At 37.1% G+C, this 26,833-nt stretch overlaps 6 protein-coding genes across 6 annotated transcripts; 2 read left to right on the top strand and 4 right to left on the bottom strand.

The window, feature by feature from the left end:
* Nucleotides 1-1,708: 1,708 nt before the first annotated feature.
* LOC140772707 (B3 domain-containing protein Os11g0156000-like) lies at nt 1,709-3,282 on the bottom strand. Its single transcript, XM_073114905.1, has 3 exons — nt 2,719-3,282; nt 2,341-2,476; nt 1,709-2,263 (listed from the first exon to the last, which is right to left on the bottom strand). The coding sequence occupies exons 1-3, from the start codon at nt 3,236-3,238 to the stop codon at nt 2,251-2,253; spliced, it is 669 nt and encodes a 222-aa protein (XP_072971006.1). The 5' UTR covers nt 3,239-3,282; the 3' UTR covers nt 1,709-2,250.
* Nucleotides 3,283-4,885: 1,603 nt separating this feature from the next.
* LOC140772156 (uncharacterized) lies at nt 4,886-8,476 on the bottom strand. Its single transcript, XM_073114080.1, has 10 exons — nt 8,054-8,476; nt 7,725-7,908; nt 6,629-6,762; nt 6,423-6,535; nt 6,213-6,330; nt 5,965-6,120; nt 5,612-5,764; nt 5,438-5,517; nt 5,298-5,347; nt 4,886-5,213 (listed from the first exon to the last, which is right to left on the bottom strand). The coding sequence occupies exons 1-10, from the start codon at nt 8,420-8,422 to the stop codon at nt 5,107-5,109; spliced, it is 1,464 nt and encodes a 487-aa protein (XP_072970181.1). The 5' UTR covers nt 8,423-8,476; the 3' UTR covers nt 4,886-5,106.
* Nucleotides 8,477-9,805: 1,329 nt separating this feature from the next.
* On the bottom strand, nt 9,806-15,688 carry LOC140772672 (mitochondrial fission protein ELM1). The gene is made up of 10 exons (XM_073114849.1): nt 15,216-15,688; nt 14,567-14,805; nt 13,241-13,337; nt 13,002-13,151; nt 12,741-12,867; nt 11,244-11,356; nt 11,100-11,163; nt 10,925-11,018; nt 10,727-10,835; nt 9,806-10,150 (listed from the first exon to the last, which is right to left on the bottom strand). The coding sequence occupies exons 1-10, from the start codon at nt 15,393-15,395 to the stop codon at nt 10,049-10,051; spliced, it is 1,275 nt and encodes a 424-aa protein (XP_072970950.1). The 5' UTR covers nt 15,396-15,688; the 3' UTR covers nt 9,806-10,048.
* Nucleotides 15,689-17,456: 1,768 nt separating this feature from the next.
* Nucleotides 17,457-20,123, top strand: LOC140772552 (uncharacterized). Its single transcript, XM_073114678.1, has 6 exons — nt 17,457-17,573; nt 19,146-19,223; nt 19,331-19,396; nt 19,493-19,558; nt 19,679-19,999; nt 20,073-20,123. The coding sequence occupies exons 1-6, from the start codon at nt 17,466-17,468 to the stop codon at nt 20,091-20,093; spliced, it is 660 nt and encodes a 219-aa protein (XP_072970779.1). The 5' UTR covers nt 17,457-17,465; the 3' UTR covers nt 20,094-20,123.
* An 839-nt stretch (nt 20,124-20,962) lies between these two features.
* Nucleotides 20,963-24,088, top strand: LOC140771976 (vacuolar protein sorting-associated protein 55 homolog). Its single transcript, XM_073113833.1, has 5 exons — nt 20,963-21,567; nt 21,649-21,700; nt 22,295-22,334; nt 22,405-22,489; nt 23,800-24,088. The coding sequence occupies exons 2-5, from the start codon at nt 21,668-21,670 to the stop codon at nt 23,981-23,983; spliced, it is 342 nt and encodes a 113-aa protein (XP_072969934.1). The 5' UTR covers nt 20,963-21,567; nt 21,649-21,667; the 3' UTR covers nt 23,984-24,088.
* Nucleotides 24,089-25,533: 1,445 nt separating this feature from the next.
* On the bottom strand, nt 25,534-26,354 carry LOC140772282 (uncharacterized). Its single transcript, XM_073114270.1, has one exon. The coding sequence runs from the start codon at nt 26,278-26,280 to the stop codon at nt 25,711-25,713; it is 570 nt and encodes a 189-aa protein (XP_072970371.1). The 5' UTR covers nt 26,281-26,354; the 3' UTR covers nt 25,534-25,710.
* Nucleotides 26,355-26,833: the final 479 nt, after the last annotated feature.

The raw sequence follows: 26,833 nt of genomic DNA, 5'->3' as shown, positions 1-26,833 counted from the left end.
CAGAGGACCAAGCCATCTGCCAGATTAAGGCCCAAAAAGATAAGAACACATGATGTGTATATATATCTCTCTCTTCTTCTTTGACTAGGACAAGATCCTCTTAGTGTCCCTCTTTTTCCAGCTTGTTGGTTTTAGATTTTGAGGGTGTCTGACTCTGATTAAATCGATACTAATGCGGGGATTTGAATCGAAAAATACGCATATATTATGAACCGTTTAAGTTAATTTCTATCAATAATATCTTGACATGGATATATTTATTGGTTGATCTTGGATTGAAAGCTTCACTCGTTTAAGTTATGCAATGCATTCAATACAAACAAGTAGGTATTCAAATCCTTTTCCCACTTGTAATCCCAAACGTGCCAATATATATGTATCTTGGATTAATGTGTATATCCCGTGTAGGCCTATCTACAGGAATTTCCATGATTGACTCATGACATAATTATAATAGTTTGGATATTTGGGGTTATTTAAATATAGTCCAACTCTCTTCTTGGATTGGACTTTTAATCTTGTTAAGAGCTAGACCTAAGTATGAATTGGGTTTGGACCTAGATTTGAGCCTAAAATTTTCGGCACAGCTCGAATCCGACCCAAGTAAAATTTGATATTTGCATGTATATCCAGTAAAACACTTGCTTTTAACATAGATACATCTTAAAATTTATTAGCTGTTAAAATACCAACAACATTCAATTATGGAAAGATAGATATACTTGTATTCTTATTTGCATATATTCCTTTCAATTAAAAGTATTTTATGTACTTATGTATGTGTTAAACTTGTTTTAATCTGTGTATTACTCTTAATTGTTTCTTGATGCATTCCACCTTTGAAACCTTAGTTTCTACTCAACTTATGAATCATTAATGGTAAAAAGGTATACTAAATATAAGATTACGGCCTTTACTCAATAAATAAATAAATTTTTTTATTACTACCGAGTAAAAATAATAAAAAACATCCACGCAAAAAAAATAAGAACCATACAAGAGTTGCGTGCAAAATTTTGCGATCATATCATTATCATATACGATAGAGGAGGAATTCTTCAGCATGATGGATGATCTGATTGGGAAAAAGATCCCCTTCACATGATTCATTGTCTTGTTAGCAGACAGGAGATCTTTCTCTTGATGTGCTCACTAATCCTCACTGCAAGTATAGTTTTCACATAGCTTAGGAGTAATGATATGCTCTTCTTAGGTGCATGGCTTAATTGTATTATTAACCGTTCCTTTATTGCCACTAGTCTCTGTCACTTTACACATCAGGCTGAGCAAGCTTTAAAATCTAGGTAGGCATTTCAGTAGCTCATGCTTCTGTTTCAATTCTTTCTTTCTTTCTCTGGTTTTCTTATACTTTGAGTTTCAAATTATATCTATACTAATGGGTATTCAAATTTTTGTAGTGGTAATAGCAAGATACTATAATAATATCAGTAGAGTGTTAATTGAATGCTTTTGTTTGAGTGTTAAGAGCAATAAGATAGCAGACAGGTGTGTCTCTAAAAAGCTTTGCCTCTGAACTAGTGGGAATCTAGGCACTGCCTCCAAAACAATTACCCTCAATAACCTATGCTTATATCCTATTTAAGCTTTATCAAAACAGTTGATGCTAATTAAATTAGGGACCTCTGTTTCCAAAAGAACAAAAGGGATTGAGGCCAACCATAAATACACAGCAAGTAAAAGCAAAGGAGATGGAAATCCCCAGGTGGTCATTTCATTCATTCCTACCATAATAATTCTTGCATGTCATTGGTCCCTCCACTGTACTCACTCAACCACTCATCAGAAGAGACACAGAGAGACAGAGAGAATGGCAATAAGGACTAAGGAGAAGAGAAAAAACTGTTGCTTGGAAAGATTTACATAAGTTGGGTCCCACCATATCAACTCCTTTTCAATCAACCTGAGGGTTCCTGAAACACTCGCTCACCCATCCATCCATCCATCAGAGTAGCCCATATCCCAATTCTGACACAGAGTCCTTGCAGTGGAAATTTCAAAGGACATTGAGGAAATTTGCACACAAGATTATAATAGATATCTCTTCTGTTTTTCTTTTTTAAAGGTTTTGTTTTTTTTGTTTTTCCTTTTTCTAGTATTAGTTGCTTACGATAGTCAACCAGAACTGTGAGATGGGAATGGACAAGACTGGTTGGTAGGATATGAGATCTGGGAATAAGGTCCCTCAGATCTCCTTTGCCTTTTAACTCCTCCACCACCAACTACTACTCTCTAAGAGCTCCTCCTGTAACAATACAAGTAGAAGAATTAACGATGACTACTATTAAGTAATAAAAGAGACTCTGTATTCCATTTACTGACCAATAATTTGCGAGTGAAGGCAATGGTGGACATGGCTCCTCCAAGTCCACATTCACACCAAACAACCTCAGCCTCTTCGAGCTCGCCGGCGCCGGGGCTGTCGTCGTGCTCTCTGCCGATTCATCCTTCTGATCTCCTATATACAAGAAATTCACATAGTTCATAAATTCTTGATACTATCTCAGAAGATATATGCCAAAATTTCTAACAAAACAAAATACCCCCTTGTATTCGTATTAGGAGATGATCATAGCCTTCGGATGCACGCAACTTGTGCATTCTTGCTTTGTGTTGGAATGAGATAAAGTTGGTGTCATAATGTACTGTAAATGAATATTTTATCAATCATTTAAGGGTTAGGCACGAATGAGAATGTACCTGAACGAAGAAGATCATCTTGTCGCCGTGAGTTGAGACCCAAGAGGGAAGTACCCCATGGGCCCGCCGCAATCGGCACGTTATCATTGGCGCCTCGACGGCGGCACCCGATGAAGAGGCGGCCGCCGCCGACGCGAACGCGCTCGAAGAGCACGACGTCACCTGCATCAAGTCTCTTCTCCTTGACGTAGCGGCTCCACCCCTTGGTAAGAACATAGCTTTGGCTGCTCGTCCAGTAGGAGTACCGAAACCGCCATGGCTTACCAGACTCATCCTCAAAGCTCAGGAGGAGACCCTTCTCACTTGAATCCCTCTCAAGCGGGAAGTGCTTCTCCGCGTGCTGCTTTGGTATCACAAGCCTGTTAAGCTTCCCTACGTCACTTGGCGTCAATGGCTTCTCAAACATGCGCTCCCTCTCGTATCCATGGGAGACCTCTTCATGGTACTGCAAGTAACGGTGGTAAGAATTCATAGCTACTGGCTCCCAAGGCCAAGCTTGTGGCATTGAGTTTGTTGTCATGGTAGTAAAGAAGGCTTGGGAAAGAGAAAAGGGAGAAAGGTGGAGAGGTTGAGAAGTATGTACACATTATTGCTTGCTATGGCATTAATTTATAAGTCCATGAGAGCAGCCAATAAAAAAATATTGCAAAATAATTAACTCAGTCGATGTAGATATGCTTTAAAAGTTGGACAGAAAGAATCAAAGAAGGGGGCGAGTTTAAAGTTCCTAAACTTAGTCTATTTTAGTGAGGAGTGCCACTGTGGCCATATCAGAGCCACCCATTGGAGGAGAGGTCTGGGCATCTAATTGACACTTCATGTGGGTTGTTGGGGCTTGTCAATCTCCTGCCCATTGGTACAAATCTGACTCACAACTAGTGTCAGGTTCTTCCTCTCTCTCTCTCTCTCTCTCTCAGGTCTCAGTTATGCATCTTAGAAATCTATTTGCAGACTCTTATCTAGTGGTTGTACTAGATATCCTTCTCTGATTTCAATGTTTAGACAAGTCATGGTCAATCAACTCCATTGTTAGATATATTTATTGGACAGGGTTGTAGACTGCCCAAGTTCCAAAGTAATCAAGTATTTTAAAGAAGATTGAAGAAGAAGAAGAAGAAGAAGAGAAGATGGGATTAGATTGGGCCTGCAGAGATCCTCTACCACCTCACCATTTTCCAACAGGGCTTCTTGATAAGATAAGATTTGTCCAATTCCTTTCCCCCCCTCATAACTCATCATCATGCATCCCACCACCTCCTCCCCTTCCTTTTGATTTTGTCAATCCATGTGATATATAGTTATACAACACCTGTAGATCCCCCTGTGTGCATACCACTTGAATGGTATATTCTGAAACTTTTGAGTATCTCATGGTTTTTAATTAAGATTGTCCACGTATCTCCAGAGGCATTCATACAAGTATGAGGCATCCCTTTGTCTTCTTTTGAGGAGTTTCTTAGAATCCTCTGAGATAGATAGAGAGGTTTTAGATGCATGAACTGGAGCACATCCTTGATGTATTCACTATGTTTTTTTTCTAGTACTCTCATTGCCCACACTGATGGAGAACTGGAAGACAAGTGTCCTGTACTACATTGTGGCACAGAATTCCATATCTTTGCATTTTATTTTAGACTACTTGGTTATAGTGAGGACCAGTTGGAAGTCCTTGGTCATTTTAAATTTTACAATTAAATAATAAAAATCACACAACATACTTGGGAATAGAAAGATAAATTATTTTACTCTCGCCAATGTTTGAGGCTGAGTGTTACATCACCAGATGATACTAGCAGTGGAACATGTGAGAGTAATTTGTCAGGTCGCATGCTCTGTATCTGGACATTACTACCTGTCCTTGGCCATTTGAGACGTATGACCCAAGCCTGACATTGCTAAAAGTCAATTTGCAAATGACCTCACAGGGTACTGGTGCGTAGGCAAAGGTGAAGAAGATAGAGGAGGTCCGGAAGGAGATGCAATTATATTACATCACTACATTCCATATCTAAGTTTAGACCATATCAACATAGATAGTACATAGATTACAAGAAATTGCATTGTTAAATAATGCTATAGCGATATGACATCTCAATGGGGCATTTCATCGAACAGCTTAAGATTATTAAATTATAAAGGTTTTGATTCATGTTTTGATAAATGCTGCTGAATGAACTTGGTCTTTTTATTTGGATCAGCCAAATTATGAAGCCCTCCTGCTTGTTGATTTGATCAAATTGAAGAACTACTACAATTTCCATAGAAAGTGAGAAAATATATTCAAAATATATCAGAAAAAGGATTAGTAATGGCAGCTCCGCCAATGAAATAAAGAAGATTAAACTTGGATATAGCTAAGATATGTCCTCATGCAAGATCATCGAAATACTACTCTCTAAGCCACTTTGATATGATTTGAATCTCTCTTTCCCTCACTTCTTTAAGCCATTGAGGGTCCTCCTTTGTTGAGAATCTTAGATCTACATGGTGAGCCCCTGCATTAAATTTGAAAGAAGGCAAGTGAATGAGATAATAATCCATGCAGTAGCTTCTTCAGAAAGAAATGGAGGTTAATTAACCTTTAGGTGCAACTATGGCAATCAAACTCTTGGAAAGAGACTTCAATACCCTGTCAACACAAACATATACAAGAAAAAGTTGATGACAAGGAGTAATTCTATCGAAAATCCACCATATATTAAATTGAATCAATTGTTACCCTCCACCACTCCATGGATCCCTTAGACCATTGAAGAAGATGATGTTACTCGCAAAATGCTTCAACGCGCGCTTTATGTCCTGTTCGTCGAGAGGATTCACAATGAGAAGTAGAACAAAGAGAATTAATTTGTTAATGTGCACTGGCATGATTCATTCATCCAGGTAGACTCACAAGGCCACCAAATTCTGTGCTCATCCAATGCCGCCGCGGTGGCACACCATAAGCATGCTGGCAAGACAAGGCTCTATCTGTAGCATTGTATGGGTATGAAGGAAACATGCTGTGATTGCTGATTCCATCTGAAAGTAATATTTCTGTGCATGCCTAAATCAATTTCAAAAAAACAAAAAAAAAAAGATGATCATCAGTTACAGAGATGAAATAATACATTCAGGGTTCAGGTCTATGGCAATACAACAGTAGAGTTCAGTTTAGGATGCTAATTTGATAGACAAATATTGGGCCCTGACTGTCAGTGCAAAAGAGAGTGAATATTGAATAGGTAATGATCATATGATATAAACCTGCCAATTCCATCCTTCACTCATTCCATAAGTATCGTTCGCGTATGCAGTGAGGCACTTGAGATCTCCAGTATAGTTGTAGTAGATGTTCATTGCGCCATATAATCTAGCAAATGTATCAGTTCCGGTCGTTGGATTGTCGATGGCCTCACACATCTTCAATCATTAAAAAAATAATAATAAAGATTATTGACACTTAACTATTGCATCTAATTAACCCCTAAATTTTATCTATGAATGTTCTGTACCTTTTTTACAGGATTTGCTGGAAGAGGAGTAAGAAAGTTTGAAACTGTTGGATAGTCGGTCATGGCAGCATAGACTAGCGCGTTTTCGACCATACCTTCTACACCATATTCGTCGTCTCTGTAGAAAGAACACCAAAAAAAGAAGAAGAAATTTAGGCATATAGCTTGAATTATTTGTCTAGAGGTGTGGCTCAGATCAGTGTCCCTTACGCGCACATCTTGAATTCTTTCTCGAGCTTCTCTGGACCGCCTTTTTCATACAAGGCCTTCTCCATCTTCTCCCATGAATTCTTGATCACTTCGTAACAATTCTCGCTTTCGCTCTGTTACATTCAATAAATCATACAATTCTTGCAATGTTAGGTGCTTGCAACAATATTAATTACAAAGAATAAGTCTGCATGTATGTCTGAAACCTTGTAGTCATTTGACACTATGTCGTAGAAGAAGTTTGGAGAAGCAATGTCATCAAATCCAAGGATTGGAGCAGATGATGCCAAGGCTCCAACGGCTATATGTGGATACTTGAGCCTAAACCAAGCAGCCAGCACTGTAGATTTTTTAATATACATTTCTGTTAGGTTTTTTAATTGTTGACAATTATGTACAGAATATTCTAAGTGTATTTTTACATGTATATGAGTTTTATACAAGTCTAGAAAATCTCTGGTTTGAAGAATTGCAAAGTTATTGGAGCAAAGTTGATGAGTTCACACCGCGTTCGAACGCGGGTACTGCGTTCACACAGACCAAGAGCTGCGTTCACAAACGCGTTCGAACGCGGGTGTTGCGTTCACACAGACCGAGAGCTGCATTCACAAACGCGTTCGAACGCAATCTGAAAAATTCAAGCTGTCGTGTTCGAACGCACCTGAGATCAAGTCAGGCCGTTCGAACGCACCCGGGGCCGCGTTCGAACGCACCAACAAAGTTCGAAAATCTTGGACTTTTGTGAATTCGGATAAGACTTTGATTTGGCTCTATCTTGGAGATCATATATAAGTATTGTGATGCCCTAACTAAAGGGTGGTTGAAGAAGCATTATTGAAAGAGACTTCTTGAGGCTACATCGGTTCTTTAACTTACATCGTCCGACTTTTCTAAAGGCTTAATCTTTCGTATTAAGGGTTATCTAGACGAAAGTTCAATCTCGAGGGCTACTGAGGTTGGATATCAATCACGAGAAGTAGTGAATCGTGGGTTCTAGCGAACAAGACTGAGAAGAACAAAGTTGAGAGGATCGACGGTTTATCTTGTGAGTCAGTTTTGTAACTGCTACTATTATAGTGATTGGTTTTGATCCGAGTTTGGATCCGTGGTTTTTTCGATTGGGTTTTTCCACGTTAAAATCTTGGCGTTAATCTCTACTTTCGTTTTTAATATTTCTTCCAACTTTTACTTAAGCGAACGAGCGATATCATTGCCTAGAGGTTAGATACATACGTATGTCTAGGGGTTTTTCAATTAAAAACATAGTCTTCGTCTATATATAGATAGAATATACATACTTACTTCCACCATAAGAACCTCCAAAGACAACAACATGGCCTCCTGAGCTCAAATTCTTCTTCAAATCAACGATGAGCGTCGCATAGTCAGCAATTGCTTGCGTGGAGGTTAAGTACCCAAGAGTGCTTGCATTGCTATAAGCCTCATTTCTCCCACCAAATGGAATTGACTCCCCATAGTATCTATGCTGCAATTACAGCAATTATAATTTCTTGTGAATTATATAACCAGTGTTGTCATACAAACGATATAGTTCTACATATATTACTTACTTTATTATTAACAAAATTTGATATCATATATATAATATTTTAAACTATCTGAGAGCTCACCTCAATGAAGACAAGCATGGCCTGAAATTGAGGAGCAATCTCCCACATGAATCCGGTGTTCTCTGCAAACAATTCGATGTCGCCCTCATTTCCGGTATACACAAAAATCGGCGCAGACTTTCCGCCCCAATACGTATCGTTGACGAGATATTTCTGCTGGAATGTCACAAAACTCTGTGGGTTGAAGTTGAAGTGGTCCAACTCCTGCGTGAAGTACTCCTTCCGGAACGTCACTCCTGGTGAATTCGGCAGCGGGTTACTACGTCTCGCTCGAAGAAAGCTCGACAAGGCTCCAATCTTTGCCGAGTTACATAGAGAGAAGAAGAAGAAGATGATGGTGATGATGATGACAAGTTTAGAGCTGCCCATGGCGATGGTGGGGGAGTGGAGAGTTGATCAACGGCTTTAAGGAGAGAGGTTGGTGTGGTTGGCTAGAATTTTTATGAGGGTAATTGGAGGTGCTGAGGATAAGGGTGGAAACGGATCGGATAGTGCTCAACTCATATTTGGATTCGTATTTTTAGTTCGGATACCGAGGATACAGATATCTGACGGATAGCAAATTTTAAAACAATTTTCTAATTGATACAGATAATTTTTAGATAAAGGATCGGATCTTAAACGAATATTGATTGAATTTAAAATAATTATAATATTTTATTTAAATATAATTAATATAAAATTATTAAAAGTTTTATAATAAATAATTTTTTTGTACGTCAAATATATAAAATTAGAGAAATTAATCTCTATAAATAATATATAACGTATTATTAGTAATAATATTAATATTTACTATTTAAATAAGCAAACTAAAAACTGTAAATCATTTAAAAAAATATGCGGGTAATAGTCGTATCCGAATCCAAAAAATATATCCGACTCGTATCCAAATCCGTATCTGAATTTTTTTCAAAAATTCTATCCGTATCCGAATCGGATAGAAATTTTTTATCCGAATCCGATCCGAGTCGGGTCGGATAGCGGGTCGGGTCGGAGTTAATCCGACCCGTTTTCTCCCCTAGTTGTGGACCGTCGGATGGGAGATCGAACGGCTGCATGGATTTGATTTGGAGCGATGCAGTCGTGAGGTTGTTACGAAAGTTTGGAATTTTTCCGGCCGCTTCGTTGAGATGTTTGGATTATTACGGAAGACTTGGAGTATAATAAATGAATAATGACGTATCTAGCAAATGAAGTGAAACATATCCTAATTGTTAGTCTTTTCTGGGCGTTGTTTGTTTGGAAGATGAAGGAAGAGTAGTGCTATGCTTATAAACACTACACACAAACTCCACAAATAAAATAATATTGAAGTTCTTAAAGAGTGCATATTTTCTACTACCAATTTTTAGTAACTAAACATCCCCTAAATGGCTAAATGTAACTGTGCTAATTGAATTCCATTTATATCAGATATTAAATTGATAGAGTTCTAAATCAATTGCATTTCCTAAATTTGAGATTTCCAAACTGGGTATTGAGAAATTGGGGATAAGCTATCTTCCAAAATAAGGGGCTATAAATGCATCAAAGAGTACTAAGAGAGAATATATTTCACCCTTGGTGTTATGTCCTAACACTTTAGGAAAGGGACAAACAAATGAGAACTTGGAGGAGTCAAGCTTAAAATACATTACGCATGTACATTTTACCACTTGAGACATTTTTTTGCAGGAATACTCACTGCAAGAAGGGTGGATAATTTCAACATTCAAATGTACAGCTGGATAGAAAGATATGACCCTATAATTTCAAGTGGAAGGCATATAGTCATTCAAAATTTGGATCAATAGGTACAGACTGTTACATCTTTACAAGCCGCAGGTGCTGCCAATATTATTTCGCAACTCTGAAATAATAGAGGATGAATACAAATTGGAAGGTTGTTGCTGGTAACTCGGTATGGATTTCAATTCTTACCAGAATAGAAGAAAAAAAAGGAATTCTCTCTCTCTCAGTTTTTTTTTTTATTTTCTTTTCTGTTTTCATCTTCTAACGCCCCACCGTCCATCCTCGTTCAGCAAGCACTTCACGAACCCGCACAGCTGCTTCAACAGCATCGTTCAGGGGAGGATAGCTCCAGATATTTGAAATCTATGATGAAAAGGAAAGGGCATCAAAATTTTAGTTGCTCCAACGATTATTGATTTAATAAAATCCAGAGACCATGGGGATAGATGCATTTGAACAATTTCGATAATCAAACTGGAATCCAGGAAAAACTTTAATCACAAAGTCAATTGGGTTTTATCTGCTGTTTAGAATTCGAACTGATACACCAGCAAGCCAGTATTGAGCATGCTAATAAGTAGCACTATAAGGAATCCGATATCAGGATTAACGTAGGATTTCATGCAGCAGAAAACAAGACAATGTAAATATGACAAAGCGGTCTACAGTTCCAGCACTGCCACATCAGGATGTAGCCTGTTGGAGAATGGCATCCCAAATAGGCCCCTAATTACCAGATTAGCGAAGGCCACCCCTCGTGCAGTAACATTATGAGCATGAGGGTTTACCCGTACTGAGCTTAGTGAAACTGATGCAGCCATTAAATATCTTACCTTACCAAATTATCTGATTTGCTGATCAAAACTTGGTCATGGCTTCCAAACAATTATCAAAACTTGGAGAATTTTAGTTTTCATGAAAAGGGAAAAGGAGACTTACATCCTCCAATCCAGTGAATGGCCGGACCACCCCTCGCTCACGAAGAGTCTTGTGAAATGCCGAGAATTTCCATTTACAATGCTCAGCTCCAATAACATAAACAGGTTTCCTGCAAGATAAATAAATGGATGATTAATCTTGACAACCTCCAAATACAATTCCTACAATTTCTCTGAAAGAAGCAACTTTCCACCATACCCTGTGCTGCAAGACTCGCTCAACATACTGATTGAATCTGCTGTTACAATGAAGGCATCAGCCCATGCAAGATGACCCATATGAGGGTTGGGATCTGCAAAAACAATGAAGATCCATTTTAAATTTTTTTTTTTTTTCTAATTCTGAGAAATTTCCAACCATTATAAGCATTTACCTTCACCATCCCAAATATAAATCTTTGGGTGGCCACCAAGTTCTTTTGATACAATATCAGATATCTGTCAATGTAATATATGCACAAATGTTAGATAATAGCCATATAAAACAAGCAGTTAGTGAATCACGGTGTTCTCCCAACCTTTTTCGGAGTCCTCCTAGAGAATGAAATTCTCACACTTCCACAGCTTGTTAGCACATTATGTAATGAACTCACCAACTGTTTTGCAAGGTCCGCACCATATCTACAATTTCCTGAGGCAAAAACAAGGGTTCAAATCATCTCTCAAATATTAGGTGCTTAAGAATAGCCATGTGAACTGAATACTTCTAATCTCCAAAACCTTGTGCTGAATAAGAAAACAAGTCATAATTCCAAGATGAGCAGATCGTTAAATTAAGAAAATAAGATGATAAAGCCAGCATTCCCATGTCTTTCTGTGTATATATTGACATACTAGAAACCAACAGACTGGTCATGTTAGACTGCCTAATCATCAATTCTACAATCAATAATCCTCCTAAAATTTTCAATTAAAGTATAGCTCATTTCCCACTCTTTCATATAATAACAGTTATGCCTGAATAAAGGAAGATTTCTAATCACCAAACAACATAATAATCGTCACATACCTTAGATTACCTTAGGATCCAAACAACATAATAATTCCAAATTTGCCACATTAGATTACCTTAGGATCCAAAATCCTCCTATCAGTGCCAGTAAAAGTGCAGTATATGCCTATTCTTTCTTGTACTAAATAATTATAGTTCATACCAAAAACAATAAACATTGATAATGTGTCAGAGAGATGCATATCACCAGATACCACTAATGGATGTCATGTATCTATTCCTTTGTAACAAATTAACTGAACTTCATCCTCAAGATGAGTTCCAGATTTTTGTGTAGAAAAAAATGATGCGTCACCAGTACCAATAGAAAGGTGAGACATGATGAAAACATAAAAGAAAGCTCATTCCAATAACCAAATAACAAAAGATACCATAGTTCCATCTAAAAAACCTTCCATTAAATTTCAAGTTTTTAACAATAATTACTTCTTATCATCTCTTATGAATCACATAAGTGAGACATCTATAAGTTCTAGTATAATATACACAAGTAGGTGATTTAATACAGGATGAATGTCATTACCTAGTACCTTTGAATGAATCCATTTACATTATCTAAGTAATTATGACCTGCACCATATAAGGAAAACAAATGACCCGCTAAAGGTACTACCATAATGACATACGTGCACACACATGTTTGTCTCTTTTTAAATTGGAAGAAGGAAAGTCATTTACTGAGACACTCCTTCAAGTTGTGCAGCAACTGCATTAACCAAGTAACAATCAGTGACTACAAGCAACTTAATACAAGATAGGGAAGTACGCTATCGTATGCTTTAAGGCTTACTTACCAACTCTTTCTAGTTTCATAAGAGTGCTTACATTATTATGGACCACATTGTACAAATTAATTATCTTATTGTCAGACACAAAGCATAGTAGCTTTGATAAAAGTAACTTCAGAATTGGCTCATTGAGAAAGTTAAAACGTATCTAAGTAGAGTAGAGTAAATACAGAAAGTAAAAAAATTGAGCTAAGAACTGCAAAAGAGAATATTACTTGTAGGTCCTCCTATGTTTATTACAAGCAATGGCTTCGGAAGAGGGGCCAACTCATCATGCCAGGCTGTAGCAGCAATACGAAGTGCAGTAGAATCAGCTTGATGTAACGCTCCTACTGTAAGGACCTGCAGTTTAGAAGTTTGACTATGTGAATGAATGAGAGAATTTATTATTCAGCAGCATCACTCAAAACGCAAAAACCTCTCCACTACAGATTTTGTCTAGTAAAGGCTTGTTCTGCCTATAGAAGAGAACATACCACATTACTCCCAGGCGGTTCTCTTGGAGTTACCCATCGTCGGAAAATGCGAGGAATCTCTTGCTGTCCACTAGCAGTTAGAGCATAGTAATCATGACGAGGAGTCACCACCAAGTCGAACCTATCAAGGTGCGATCTTGGATGTTGTATCTGAAATATCAGTGAAGATGGTATGAAATTAAAAATTAGAAGTAACATTTATTCAGAACGTGATACATCACATCATCCCACTCAAGTACCTGAATAACAAAGACATTCTGAGGAGCTAAACGTCTTACTGAACTCACTAATGAGATGGTATCCCTACCACAAGCAACTACTAAGGTAGGCCCTTCCCTGAAAGAAGTGAAAATCATTATTTCATTCATTACTCAACAGCATTAAACAATAGAGGAAGCAAAGCAGGAACCAAATCCATTAGATTGTAAAAGAAAAAAAAAGTGTATTGAAAAGCAGAAAAAGCAGGAGCTGCCTTGATGGGGCAGTGCACCGGCTGCCCTGCAAACAGTAAAGGTGGCTGGGAATATGTGTTTGGGCCATCTTGGTGGGATTGCAGGTCAGGCGGCCAGTTACTAAGAATTCGTTTCCACTATAATTTATCCAAAATAGCTATTTATTGTAATTAGAATTAAGGAAAAAAATGTTCATGCACTAATCATTATGGTTTCGTTTAATAATTATAGTTTTATAGTGATTAGTTAATTACATATGGTTGTTAAAGTGTTATTTGTTTACCACATTTGTGCATTAATTAGTTTGTTACCAATAATAAAATTATATATATATATATATATATTAAAATTGTTAGGCTGCATATGCCCCGCATATACACCTACATACCGCTTAGGTGCTATGCAATAGAGCCATCCGCATACTGCCGGGGTGCTTTTCAAAAGCTTAATGCAGTTAGAAGCCAATTGATGAAGATTACAAGGTGGCATTTGATCATAATATCCATGTTCATCATTGAGGTACTTGCTAATATCAAATTGAAGAGTAAATTCAGCCCATCTAGATGAGTTTACTACAAAAATTAAAATAAATACAAAGGAATTTACTATAGATACCAGGGGACGAAGTATTTGCTAAAGCTACACATCTACAATCTTAGCTAAGTTGGAAAAGTAAGATTTTACATAATTTATATGATAAAGCTACACGTTTACTGGTCTGCAAGCTTTAATGTTGATCTTGCAAAGTAGCTCCTTTTTCTGGTTGCCTGTAATCATCATGTTGGAACTTGAAAATTGGAATTTAATTCATCCATGAGTGATGCACTTATTCTTATTTGACCTCAGAGTAAAGGCTTAAGGTCCTTCAATAGATCATCCATTAATCATTATAGCTTAAGCACATCTGCAATCAGTACTTCTAGAAATCCAAATTCCAAGACACAATCATGAATGCCTAATTCAAAACTCAACGTTTCAATCAGCATGATTTAAAGAAGAAAACAATCATTCCATGTGAAAATTCTGCATTCAACTGAAAAAAAAAATTAAAGCTAAAAGATTAACAAAGGCAAGATATCAGGAAATATTCATAGAGGGAGACAATCTCCTTACTTCTCAAAAGTGTCACGAGCAATGGCTGCAATCTTTCTGGAATCCGCTTCTAAGACGGATAATAATCCAAGGCCTCCACCATTATGGACAGGAAATGGCACCATTTTTTTCCTTTCGAACACCACCGAAAATCTAGAATTGCCAAACATCTGTCTGATTACGTGGACTATTATCTTGTGGAAAGAGATAGGGAGCCAGTGAAGCCACTCATTAATCCCTCCTCTAGGTCTAGTGACACGCTGCAGCCTCACGAAGAATTAGTCTATCAAATTTCTAGTCATTAAACTAACATAAAAGGATGACTACCCAGTATAACTAAATTTAAAACAATCACAATATCATATAGGCCAAGGAGAAAGAAGCAAATAGAAGGGGGAAAAAGAAATATTGAAACTGTTCCTCGTATGATAGCTCATATCTAACTAATGCATTGCCCCAAATGCAACCACCAGTACCATCAATTCTCAAAGCAATACAATAGAACTTTAGACATGGAAATAACACTAAACAATTCACAAACTTGAAAATTATAAAACTTAAAACTAATCCTTTCCATGAGATTATGCATCAATGAGACAGCATACTAATTATTAGAGGATGAATACTAATCAAAAAGAAAAAAAAAAAAGATATGATGGAGATAACTCACGTATATAGTTTGCCTATCAGCGAGCCCCAGCGCACGAACCAATCCCAGGCTCTGGTTCTCGGCACCGGCGAATCCATTTCCGATCACAACCGCTCGTCTAATGACATTAACGCCGCCATCAAAGATCTCCGGCATCCCAAAAGCGCCGCTAGGCGGCTCCGGAAGCCTTATGGGCCTCATCTGAGATCGAAGCCAACTAGAATCAATCCTCGAATAAAAAACAGAGCATGGATTAGGGTTGCCTCCCTCCGCGTCTTCTCCTCCTCCTTTTCCTCTGTGCAAATTAGGGTTTCCAAATTCTATCAGATGCTTAGTTCCTCTGTGGGAGTTCGTAAATGCACGGAATTCGACAGATATCGAGGGGTCTTCGTTTGAGATTTCTTCGATTTGTACTCCTTTCTCTTGCCTCCTACGTCTCGACTCTTCTCCTCAGGTTTTCTTTTTCTTTTTTTCTTTTCTTTTCTTTTCCCTTTATGAAATAGGTTTCGGCTTCTTCGAGGGGACCATTTGCAAGTTAATTCCGCTTTATAATCGTATTAGCAAATGCAGACCAGGACGAATAAATAGTCGTTTTGCTCGCATACGGACGCTTTTGCAATTTAATTATATTTTAATTTTTTTAATTTTTTAATTTAGTATATAAAACTGACTATAATATTTTCTATAGTCAATATATATTTTATTATATTAGAATAGACATAATTTATATTTACAAGACATTTTAGAGTTTATTATAAATTAAAAAATTAAGTATAATTAAATTGCAAAATATACATCACATTAATAAATTGGGTACACTATGTTATAATAAATGTACATTAATTTTAAAAATATGGAGGTGTTTTTTTTTTGAATTGCGTGTTGTAGTGATATTTACATGTTTTACCACTAAAATAAAAATTAAAAGTAATATTATTTTTAATAGTGGGATGAAAATATTACTTTTTCGGATGTAATATTATTATTATTTTTAAAAAATATTTACACTTTTAATAGTGGATCGAAAATATTTATAAATTTAGGTTTTTCTTGCTCCACAAGAAAGAATATTTAATTTAGTGTTTCCTGAGAGTCTCAATTAAGTATATTAAATTTTTTAACGTTTTCTTTCAAGTATATACTTCACATAAAAATACTAAAATTTTATAAATAAGTTAATAGATATACTAGAAAAATAACTAAAACTTTCAGTGCTTTTACTATAATCCTCTCTTCTATCTGGAGAGAAAAAGCTATTTTTATAAATAATTTAAACTCAACAATAAAATATAGAAATATTTGTATATAACATCATCTTTTAATGAAATTATGACTTATACACTACATTTTCAAAAATTAATACTGTGAAAATATTCTGTTAATTAGATGAATTTTATTTCTAAATAACCAAAATGCCATAGGTTAAAATTAGTTGAGTTCCGTTTAATTAGGTTGGATTTATTGGCGTTAAGTTGAGTAAGTATAATTTGGCCAATGATATTTTCTTAATCTTTTTAGTATAGTTAATTTAACACAGATATATAGTTAAGTTTAACTAACAGATATAACAGTATGATATTTTATGTACATATTCACTAAATTATAATATTTAATTTATAAATAGTAAAAATATAAGTTTTATTAAAATGCAAGGTGTCTTATACAAATTTTCCAAACATATACTAAGTTTACTTTTTATAAAAATACCAATCTCCTATATAATTTATTTATAATATTTTAAATTATATAAATATATATAATAATTTATATATTACTCCTCAATTTTAGCATGAATACAAATTGGAGCAGAAAGACAGACAAATCTAAACAGAAAAAGATTAAAAAAAACAATTTAGAAATAGAACTTTTATAAATTAATCGTATTTAATTTCTTAATTTATAATAATAGATTTTATATACTTTGCACAAGAAAATTAAGCATATTTTATAATAATAAAATATGTATCGAACATGAAAAAAAAATATATGTACGCAGCTTTTATATATTAAATTAAAATATCAAATATAATTAAATTACAAAATCCCCTTGTCAATATAAATACATATGTATTTGGTACTTAAAGCTCCGTATACACAAAGTAGTCGTTATTTGCAAGTAGTGTGAATAAATTTTGGAATTTTTGTGCAAATCACTACGCGGGAATTATTCGCTCGCGCTTCCTAGCAACATTAGGTGCCCCGCTCTGGAGACATCGAGGAGGAGAAAGAATAGGAGAAAAGAGACTTTAGATAGAGAGACGAGAGAGAGCAATGGCAATGGAGCAAAGCGGCGCAGTACGATGTCAGAAGATTGGGTGCGTCGACGGCATGTTCACGGAGGACACCAACGTCGACGGCTCCTGCCGATACCACGATTCCGTAAGAGAAAGCCTCTCTCCCTTCCCCTCTCTACTTTCTAGTTTTTGTTTTCTTTGATCATTTGAGCATGGGTAGTGGGAGGGGGGGTAGGAAATCTCATCTTTTGATCATAGGAAGACGGTTTGCACGACCTGAACCGAAATTAGCCGTTCAAAAAAAGGATTTTGATCAATTTCTCTGATTTTAATTAGTATTTGAACAAGAAGACTAGAACGAGAAGAGAGTGGGGAATGCTATGGTTTTAGTGCAAAGAAGAGAGATATAAGACACTCCCAGAATCCAGATAGTTACATGGTACAACTCTCTTTATTAGACTTGTATTCTTATTGAAGGATTCCAGTATGCAAATCCCACAAGGTAGTTTCTTTCATTGTTGATCTGTAAATGATTTGGATTCTTACAAGATCTAGTCCAGTCCTTGAAAATGACAGTACCTAATAAGCTAACAGTCATTAGAATTTAGAACTGAAAACATGACCAGAAGCAGTCTCACATCTGTTTTAAGTGATTGAAAGTGGACCTGCTCCTCTTTCTTGTTTAATATTTTCTGATCCTTTTCGTTGACCTTCGTTGTTTAGTAGCATAATCAGAAAGTTGACTTTTTTTCTTACGATATTTTGAGTCCTCTTGATTCGGAATTATGACCATAATGATCCTACTTGGCATATATGTCTCTCTACCTCCTAATTACTCAGAACCATGCACGTGGAGATTAACCAACGTGACAAACCCGATAAACCCCAGAACCCGATGATGGCGCGCTCGTAATTCCGTGCCGTATCCAAGGGCAAATCAAACCGTTAAACGTCACTACCGACTCGGCCGCCGTATAAGATCTCACCTCGGTGTTTAACACTTGTCAAACTCGACTTCTCTGCCTCGCTGTCACTCTTAAACACCACAAATTTCTCAGATCATTACCAACGAGTCACCTTTGTCCCACCAGCGAGTTGGGCCCAGTCGCGTCCCTCCACGTTGACACAGAACTTGGCCCCAAAGCCCGATACGGCCGCCACGTGTAGCTACTTCCAACGTGGAAGATGGATCCGGTGCGCGACGTGGTGAACGGAGGCAGATCCGACGGCTGCGAAGCGACCAACGTGGCGGGTTGATTTAAGTGGGCCCCGTCGTCCCAACACCCCCCAACTATTGCTCGGCGCCATGGCCGGAAGATGATGGCTATAAAGTGCTAGACCCTAGCTTTCGCGGATCGGGTACTGACACTATGGAGCAATGCGGATTGGATCCGACAGTGGACGAGGAGCTTAACGCTGCCATGGCCCTCGCGGATCTCGCGGGTATGGAGCGGAGGTCGACGAAGCGGGTCAAGAAGGAGTCGCCCAATAAGTCTTCTCCGGACAAGAGCTTAGGAAATTACGACACGGTATTCTAATCGTCAAAATGCTATCTTTTTCTTTGGTTGGTGCTCGGTATTCTTTCTCAGAGCAATCACTATCAATATCTAAGTAACCAACTTTTGTATCTTTATATATTTATATATACGTACATGCGTTTGGTGGATTCAGATATATACTTCTTTTAATTGTGTAATAGAATCCTAAATTGTTTTAGGCTGCGAGAGAAGAGAAAAAATTGCGCAGGGTGTTGGCTAACAGGGAGGCGGCAAGGCAAACAATTCTGCGGAGGCAGGTAAAAAGATTGCAACTTTTTCTTAGATTCTTGTTAATTTGTAGTTTAAATCCTCTTGCTCTTGCAAGTGTTAACTGTGTGCACGGTTATTATCTACGTTTGAGCAGGCTCTTCGCGAGGAGCTGGTGAGAAAAGTTGCTGATTTATCTCTGGAAAATGAGAATCTGAAGATGGTGAGTGTAGTTATTGCGTTTACTTCTTGATGATTTGCGGAAATCCCTTCTTTAAGGACCTAATTCTTTTGCGGAAATCCCTTCATCTGAGTGTAGGAGAAGGAAAGAGCCATAAAAGAGCATCTCTTATTGAGAGATACAAACAGGCAACTAAAAGAGGAGGTTGGTCTTCAACTCTTTTTGTCGAAGACTTCTTCATCTTCCTCAATAGTCATCTACGATTGTTTGTCTTCATGAAGAAATTAAGGGTATGTTTCTAAGAGGGTTTATTTTCTATTGTAGGTGGTGAGGGCGACGAAGCCAGACAATGAGAATAGCGAAGAGGAGGCGCCAACGACATCATCAGCCACTCTCCCTTTGTTGATATATAGCGCCCCAGCAGCCATGGTGCCTTCCGTTCGGCAATCCTGGTCTACTTACTATGAGCAAGGCGACGGTGGACCATCGTGTCCGTGGATTTTTCCTCTTACTAGCGTACCAGGATCTTGCACCGCGAACGAAGAACCCATTGATGAACAGCATAGTTCAAGAGATTCGCAGAGAACTTCTGATAACGAGGCCATTTCTTGTTCACTGACATTGAACACTAGAGTATCTCAACAAGTAAGCAATTCCAAGAGGCGGATTGTACAGCCTTGTCCAAATAAAGCACTACCAATATCTTCTTGTCTCGCAGATGTTCCAGGCAAAGAAGTAGAGTCAAAAGGAGCTTCCCATGTGATGTCAGTTGATGCGGCAGCACCATCATCAGCTGCAGCCAGGAAGAGAAGGAAAGAATTCAGACAATTGAAGCAAGGTTGTCGCAGACTTGATCTTTTTGTAGACGAAAAAAGCTCTCCCGTATACAAATGTTGTGAGTGAGTCAAGAGTGTGTCCTCTTACTTACAGTATGTATGGTTTACAAGAAGATTGAGCTCAAGCTGATAAACAAAAAATACTTTTTTGCCTACAAAAAAGTGGTGTTTGTATGTTTTATGGTTAACAAACCGGCGTTTATATACATATAAGGAAGGACCTCTGTTATCATTTGAAAATACTTGCTCAAAGGATAGTGAAAAATGGTAAAACAAACAGGATTAAAGAGCCAAGCAGCAGCAATATGGACAATGTGATACTTAATTAGACTAAAATGGAGTTACAAATCTTATCATTGTAATGGAACTTAAACATTAACATAGTAGACTCTTCTTCACCTCCTCTCAGCAACGAAGAGTTGAGCTAAGCTGTTGTTTTTAAAAGTCTTTTTTTTTTTTGGTATAATATTAGTAGTCTTATCAAGATACAAGACTTGTGTGTTAATGAAACAAAGGAATAAAATAATGTTTAAGAACGAGTAGTCCGTCTATGATTTCTTTATTCAGTGGTAATGTCTCTGCAGAAATGAAGACATCCCAAAATTAATCTCAAACATTATAGAGGGGTGCATATGGAAATAGGCAATAGTTAGGGGTGCATATGGAAATAGGCAATAGTTAAGGGTGTTTAGTGTAATCTTTACTTAATAAATGCTTTTCGTCCGAAGACCGAATAATTCGTGTCTCTCCTCTTTGTCTTCTGGAGGTGCGGAAATGGCGATGACGGTCGAAGGTGAGTAATTACTCTTATCGCTCATCTATCTTGAATTAATCCAACGGATAGCTATAATCCCAACTAATTTTTGCCTCTTGGTTGTGAAATCTTCTTTGGGGGGTCGGATTCTAGGGTTAGAGTGAGTATCTTGGATCGTAGATGGAAGTTTAGGATCGCTGGCGGATATGTGAATTATGGACCTGTCGTTCCCTTTCTCTTAAATCTAGGGCTTTTAGTTGAGAAGAAAGTTAGCATGACGAATCTGATAATACGGATTTGCTTGTTTAGTGGAGATTTACTTACACGTAATTACTCAACGTGTATCTATGCCTTATCCAACATCTGTTGCTGTGTAAATAGCTAACAAGTTAAAATATGATTCATTGGCATATAATGAAAATGTAAAATCTAGTAATATGGTCATATGAAATTCTATCTTGTGAACATTAAAATTTAGAAGTGTTGAACTGTTGATAACTGCTTAATACTTAATGTGCCCAGTGCTCTTTTCTATACATTACTTATATGAACAACTGAATGTGTTTTTTGATCTTTGCATGGTGATGTTGGTCAACTACTATATGCGGATCATCATTTACAGTGTAAGTTCAAGATTCCAGACTATGTTTGTCTGTCTGTTGCTTTTGGACATTTAGTTTGCTCATAATCTTGTTGATATACAGGCTTGCTGGACTTGCTTTTATGTTCTCGGCTAGCATTCTATTGCAAATCCTGGTATGAAATTTGTACTTGTTACATATATCTGGTTTAGCTGCTAGCTATCTCATCTTGTTTCTCATGATTGTTTGTTGCGTGCAATGAAAAGTTTCACAAGCAAGGGAATAGACAAATGATAACTGAGTCATATTAATTGGCTTTTCTCTTTAATCTACTTTTTTGAATATTTTTCTTTTTGGATAGCATAATAAATAAAACTTCACAGGATTGTCAAGTATGCATCTAACTGTCTTGGAAAGTCTCAACATTCATCTGCAGTCATTTCTTTCAATGACAAGATTTTGTAACAGTATCCTTTGGTAGTTTGGTAGACCTTGCTACCTAAATTTTCAGGCGGAGTTCGGTGAAGTAGGTATAAGTTCAACATGTTGTACCATATATAACTGAACTTTTGTTATGAAGAGTTAAGTAGCAAAGTGCAAACAGTTAAGATCAGAAGGTTTTATTGTTCTGCTTTTCTCTCACAAAATTTTCTTTATGAAAATTGACATCATCAACTTTAGCTTATAGATGAAATTTCATCAGGTTAAATATGAATAAACCACACGTGTTGACATTTATAACTGCTTGATTGCTGTTGTGTTGATGCAGGCGTGTGCTTTATACAATAATTGGTGGCCTATGTTATCAGGTGAATAATGGCTTGACTAGCAAACTGTGGGTTATTGTTGCCTTCTTTGCTGATATAGTTGTGTCTGCAGCCCTAATGTATGTGCTGGTGCCTATGCCGTGTATGTTCTTTGGAGGTGGATCGACGCATTTCTTGACCAGCAGGGAGGGTGGCGGGTGAGTTTTCTCCAGTTGTGCTCCGGATGCTTCTTTATTTTGCATTCCCTTTAATATTCAATAGCTGTGGCAAACTTAAGCAATTAGTTCATCAAATGTAAGTTGCTTCTTTTGTGTGTATATATTATGGTTTAAAAATGACAGGCTGATGCACCTCCTTTTCTTTTAAGTGACTAAATCTTCCATTAGTTTGTAATTGCCATTAAGTAGCAAAAAGTAGATCCTATTTGCTTTTGCTGTTGCATTTATGTACTTCGTGATCCACAAAATATCGTGATTCTATATCCGATCTCCTGAATATTTGGAAGCAAGCATGAATCAAGCTCTATTTTCTCCAGGTAGTCGTAACATCACTGTCAGTATTGTTCGTTGATTTGAGAATTGTAACACTGACTAGTGTTCCTCAACATCATCTTCTATGGTTTCTAGATATGCCTATTCTTACTGCAGATTCTAAATATTTTTCCCCATCCGGTAGTTTAATAGCCTTTCAGTTTGAAGTTAAATTGTTTCTTCAACGCATGAAAATTGCTGATATGCAATTTTAAGTTTTATGGTTAATTGTTTTATTTAAAGAGGATTGAAACAGACATTGTGTAACCACCTTGTTTTTCTGGCTAAGATATTTACATTATTGATAGGTACTTTCAATAATATGAAGACCTCCTCCTACTTGCCTTGATTATATAATTCTATCCTGTTATATGCTTAATTATTGAATAAGCATTTAATTTTAATCTGCAGTTACATACTATTACACTAAAATATCTAGACACTAATGTTTGGCATGTGATGGCTATTGCAACTCATGGAAAATGTAATTTTGACTGTATGTTGATTTAATGGATTCATGTTCAACATAATTGGCACAATGTGACTAGAGAAGTTTGTAGTGTTGGCAAATTGAACAGATCTTGTGTCGATTTTCAATTAAGCTGGCCTCTAACGTGATTCTTTGGCACACAAGTTAGTAATGGGTTATTAGAGTTCGACTCACTAGCTGGCTGAATTAGATTCGGCATAGATCCACTTGCCATGATGTGGACTTTTAACAGTATTTAACCCTCTAAGTCTTAACCTAACCCAGATATCACTGTGAAATTAGGGTATTGGTGTTAACAAACAATCCCAACTTACAAACTGCTTATAACTGTTTATTACTATGTAATGTGATGTTTTGAATAGACATAATTGTCTATTATGGAATCATCTCTACATTTGATCCTACACCGTCAAATTCATTCTGTTGATTCTTCATAACTGTATAGGTTACTATTAGGGGACTAATTACTGTCCTGTTTTTGTTTAAGATGGATAAATGCTGCGAAATTCCTGACTGGTGCATCTGCTATTGGGAGCCTGGCAATTCCTGCTATCTTGAGGCACGCAGGCCTAATAGAGAGTGGTGCTATGTATATAGAGTTCACATCTTTCTTTATCCTCGTTTGCACGATATTGTGTTTCCACAGAGCTAGCCTTGATGAGGATTGGTAGAAGAGCTGCTGTAAGACTATTGACCAAAATGAATCGAGATATAGAGTTACCTGTGAACCAATGTGACATTGTGTACAGTTGTTAACGAGATTAGTTTTTCTTTTCTTTCCAGTTGAATCATTTTTTAATGACGCAGTGCCATTTCAAACTTATGAAATGATTCCTTCGATTTACTGTCAATTCTGAGTGACAGAAAAAAAAAGTAAAGTTCTTGAGTGTCTCTTTCATACGATGCAATTAGAGAGAATTGTATGTGGCCTTTACACATCGACCAATTTGAGAGGCTTTTTAATGCTTAATTATGAAGGACAAGAGGTGCCCAATTCAGGCTCCAGTGCTTCAATAGTACAACCTTTGTACTATATGCTAAGGATGATCCACATTAATCAGACATGGGTTGCAGAAATTATGAGCCTTCGGGAAAGATGACAAAAAGAGAGCAGTTCAAATCAATTATTAGTTGAGGGACTTCAATAGTGGTTTCTTGTGAAAACTTCGACAGACTCTGTTGAGGTTCTGATCCATGTTATTTTGCTGAATTTATAATTATATAGATGATTTTTTTTTATAGGTCATAGTTCCACTGTCTTAATTTTTTCTTTTAAGAATTGAAAACTTAATAATTATTTGAACCCGGAAATAATCAAATAGTATAAAATTATTTTAATTATCTGAGCACAATCTCCCATTCTTCTTTTGATGAAGGCTTTTCTATTTGGGACTATGTAAATAAGATGATGATTCTCAACTGTGGCTACAGTGAGGACCAAATATAATGACCTTTGGAGGGCCAGATTTTGAGCCCCACTTAAACAAATTAAGCAGCTATCAAGAGACTAAAAATATGCTCAAGAGTTAATAATTTCCAACCACCCTTCTGCATTTATATGAATTAATGGAACATCAAACTCAATAATCTACCTTAAAAGTCAGCAAGACACCAAAAGAAGGTAGAGCAACTTTAGAGAATCAAATTCCACCCACCATCTTGCAATAAAATTAAACTTAGGATGTGGACCACCATGACTGAAAGCAACTAATTAGGAGCTGAAAGCTGAAGAACATAAAGTTAGCCTAGCTGCCCATGAAAGAGAAGTGTCTTCATCTTCTGCAACAAGAAGGCAGTGATAATGGTTGCTACGAGTTCATAGAATCAAAATACTTCATCACTTTGGAAAAAGGTTTATAAAATATATACATACACAAAAATTTGCTTCCTTCCTCCCATCAAGCATAATTTGATTTAAACCTTTGCTTTTTTAAGTGTTCCAGCATATTAGTTCACTAACTTTGTGTTTCTCTTAAGGACAAAAGCTGCATGCTTAATTAGAGTGATGTGGAATTCGGATGCAAGAATCTTTTAGAAGATTTTGTGAATCCCAAAGAAGAGAGAAAAGAACAAAACTTTCAACTTCCTTACCTTATTAAGAATCTAAGACAGACAGAAACAACGTCAAAAGAACTACCTTCTAAAATAATTACTGTTCACTCCCAAGATTTCTACTATTTTGACAAAGATTATGTATCTAAATGGTATAAAAATATTAAGATTGAAGCATAATATATGAATTTATTGCTAATAAAACCATCAAAACATCCTCTGATACTCTTTTATCTAGTTATCTCTCTCTCTCTCTCTCACACACACACTCACAGATAAGATAACAAAAGAAGAAATAGAAAGGCAAAATTTTTTACCAAATCAAAACCCACTTCACTCAAAAGTATCAATCGAGGAAGCCCGTCTTTTGCAACACCGCATTTCGAACCCTTCTCAGATCCCTCCCTTTGAGAGTCCTGCCGACCCCTTCCAACACCGAGAACGAAACCGTCGTCGGGGAAGAAGCCCTCGCCACCATCATATGAGGCGGCACCATCTCCCCCTCCTCCTCCTCTTCTTCTTCCTCTTCCTCCTTGTAGCTGGCGCCGTCGTTGACTTTCGCTGTCCTTCTCCAAGCCGGGATACTGATAGGCACCGAGTTCTGGTACACCGCCGGCTTCGGCTTCGGCTTCGAGATGCTCATCGGGATCGCGCGTGTGGAGGAGGTGGCGAAGACGGTGGCTTTCGCGTCGCCATTGCCGGCGTCGTCCGATAGGGCGGCGAGGATGCCGAAGGCGCGACCTTGGAGGCAGGGGAGAATGATCGGGTCGGTTCTCGGCGAGATTGACCCAAATCCCGCGTAGAAGACGTCGTCCTCGTTGAGCTCGTCGCCGACTCCGGTGGAGGGCTGAGGTGGGGAGAAGAGGGCGAGGAGGCGGTCGGAGAAGGGGAGGCTACGGCGGCGGAGGGTTTCCATAGGCGGAGGTAGTTTCAGGGGAGCGGTGGAGGTCCAGTGATATGGTGGAGCTCGAGCATTAGAGAGAGAAAGAGATGAATTGAGACGGTATTGAGGAAATGGGGGGGAATTAAATAAAGAGGAGAGGAGGGGAGTCGGAGCCGCAGGACGACATGCGGGCCCGCGCTAAAGCTATGGGGGTTAAAATCGTCATTTGCAAATCATATATTTATCCAATCAAATTAATCAACTAAAAATAGCATCGAAGCATTAATATTTTTTTAAAAATTTGTACATTACTCTCCATCTTTAAAAGAAATTATAGTTTACATCATATATTTTTACTATTTATAAATTGAGTCTTATAATTTAGTAAATATATGTAAAAATTATTCCGCAGATCAGTTAGTTAAACTTAATAAAATTTTAAATTAAACTAACTAAATTAAAAAAATTATAAAAATATCTTTAATTAAGTCATACTAAGAGAAATTTAGTTATTTTAAAAAGTAAAAATATTTTAGTTATTTTAAAAGTAAAACATCTCTACTTAAAAAATTATTCTGATTATGTC

Source organism: Typha angustifolia, chromosome 12 (genome assembly GCF_048772165.1).
Source record: "Typha angustifolia cultivar Huaian chromosome 12, ASM4877216v1, whole genome shotgun sequence".
In the NCBI taxonomy this organism is placed as follows: domain Eukaryota; kingdom Viridiplantae; phylum Streptophyta; class Magnoliopsida; order Poales; family Typhaceae; genus Typha; species Typha angustifolia.
This window is presented reverse-complemented; position numbering and strand designations above follow the sequence as displayed.

What these genes read in the sequence shown, in the direction of transcription:
- LOC140772707 (XM_073114905.1), bottom strand. Translation starts at nt 3,238, where the DNA reads ATGACAACAAACTCAATGCCACAAGCTTGGCCTTGGGAGCCAGTAGCT. An exon ending in AGATGATCTTCTTCGTTCAG is followed by an intron (nt 2,477 to 2,718) that starts GTACATTCTCAT and finishes TCTTGTATATAG; the next exon opens with GAGATCAGAAGGATGAATCG.
- LOC140772156 (XM_073114080.1), bottom strand. Translation starts at nt 8,422, where the DNA reads ATGGGCAGCTCTAAACTTGTCATCATCATCACCATCATCTTCTTCTTC. An exon ending in AAAGAATTCAAGATGTGCGC is followed by an intron (nt 6,331 to 6,422) that starts GTAAGGGACACT and finishes TTCTTTCTACAG; the next exon opens with AGACGACGAATATGGTGTAG. An exon ending in GCACAGAATTTGGTGGCCTT is followed by an intron (nt 5,518 to 5,611) that starts GTGAGTCTACCT and finishes CTCGACGAACAG; the next exon opens with GACATAAAGCGCGCGTTGAA.
- LOC140772672 (XM_073114849.1), bottom strand. Translation starts at nt 15,395, where the DNA reads ATGAGGCCCATAAGGCTTCCGGAGCCGCCTAGCGGCGCTTTTGGGATG. An exon ending in CTAGGAGGACTCCGAAAAAG is followed by an intron (nt 11,164 to 11,243) that starts GTTGGGAGAACA and finishes TTACATTGACAG; the next exon opens with ATATCTGATATTGTATCAAA. An exon ending in CATTCACTGGATTGGAGGAT is followed by an intron (nt 10,151 to 10,726) that starts GTAAGTCTCCTT and finishes TTTTCATCATAG; the next exon opens with ATTTCAAATATCTGGAGCTA.
- LOC140772552 (XM_073114678.1), top strand. Translation starts at nt 17,466, where the DNA reads ATGGCAATGGAGCAAAGCGGCGCAGTACGATGTCAGAAGATTGGGTGC. An exon ending in AAACAATTCTGCGGAGGCAG is followed by an intron (nt 19,224 to 19,330) that starts GTAAAAAGATTG and finishes ACGTTTGAGCAG; the next exon opens with GCTCTTCGCGAGGAGCTGGT. An exon ending in ACACTAGAGTATCTCAACAA is followed by an intron (nt 20,000 to 20,072) that starts GTAAGCAATTCC and finishes CTTGTCTCGCAG; the next exon opens with ATGTTCCAGGCAAAGAAGTA.
- LOC140771976 (XM_073113833.1), top strand. Translation starts at nt 21,668, where the DNA reads ATGTTCTCGGCTAGCATTCTATTGCAAATCCTG. An exon ending in TTGGTGGCCTATGTTATCAG is followed by an intron (nt 22,335 to 22,404) that starts GTGAATAATGGC and finishes TTGTGTCTGCAG; the next exon opens with CCCTAATGTATGTGCTGGTG. An exon ending in ACCAGCAGGGAGGGTGGCGG is followed by an intron (nt 22,490 to 23,799) that starts GTGAGTTTTCTC and finishes TTTTTGTTTAAG; the next exon opens with ATGGATAAATGCTGCGAAAT.
- LOC140772282 (XM_073114270.1), bottom strand. Translation starts at nt 26,280, where the DNA reads ATGGAAACCCTCCGCCGCCGTAGCCTCCCCTTCTCCGACCGCCTCCTC.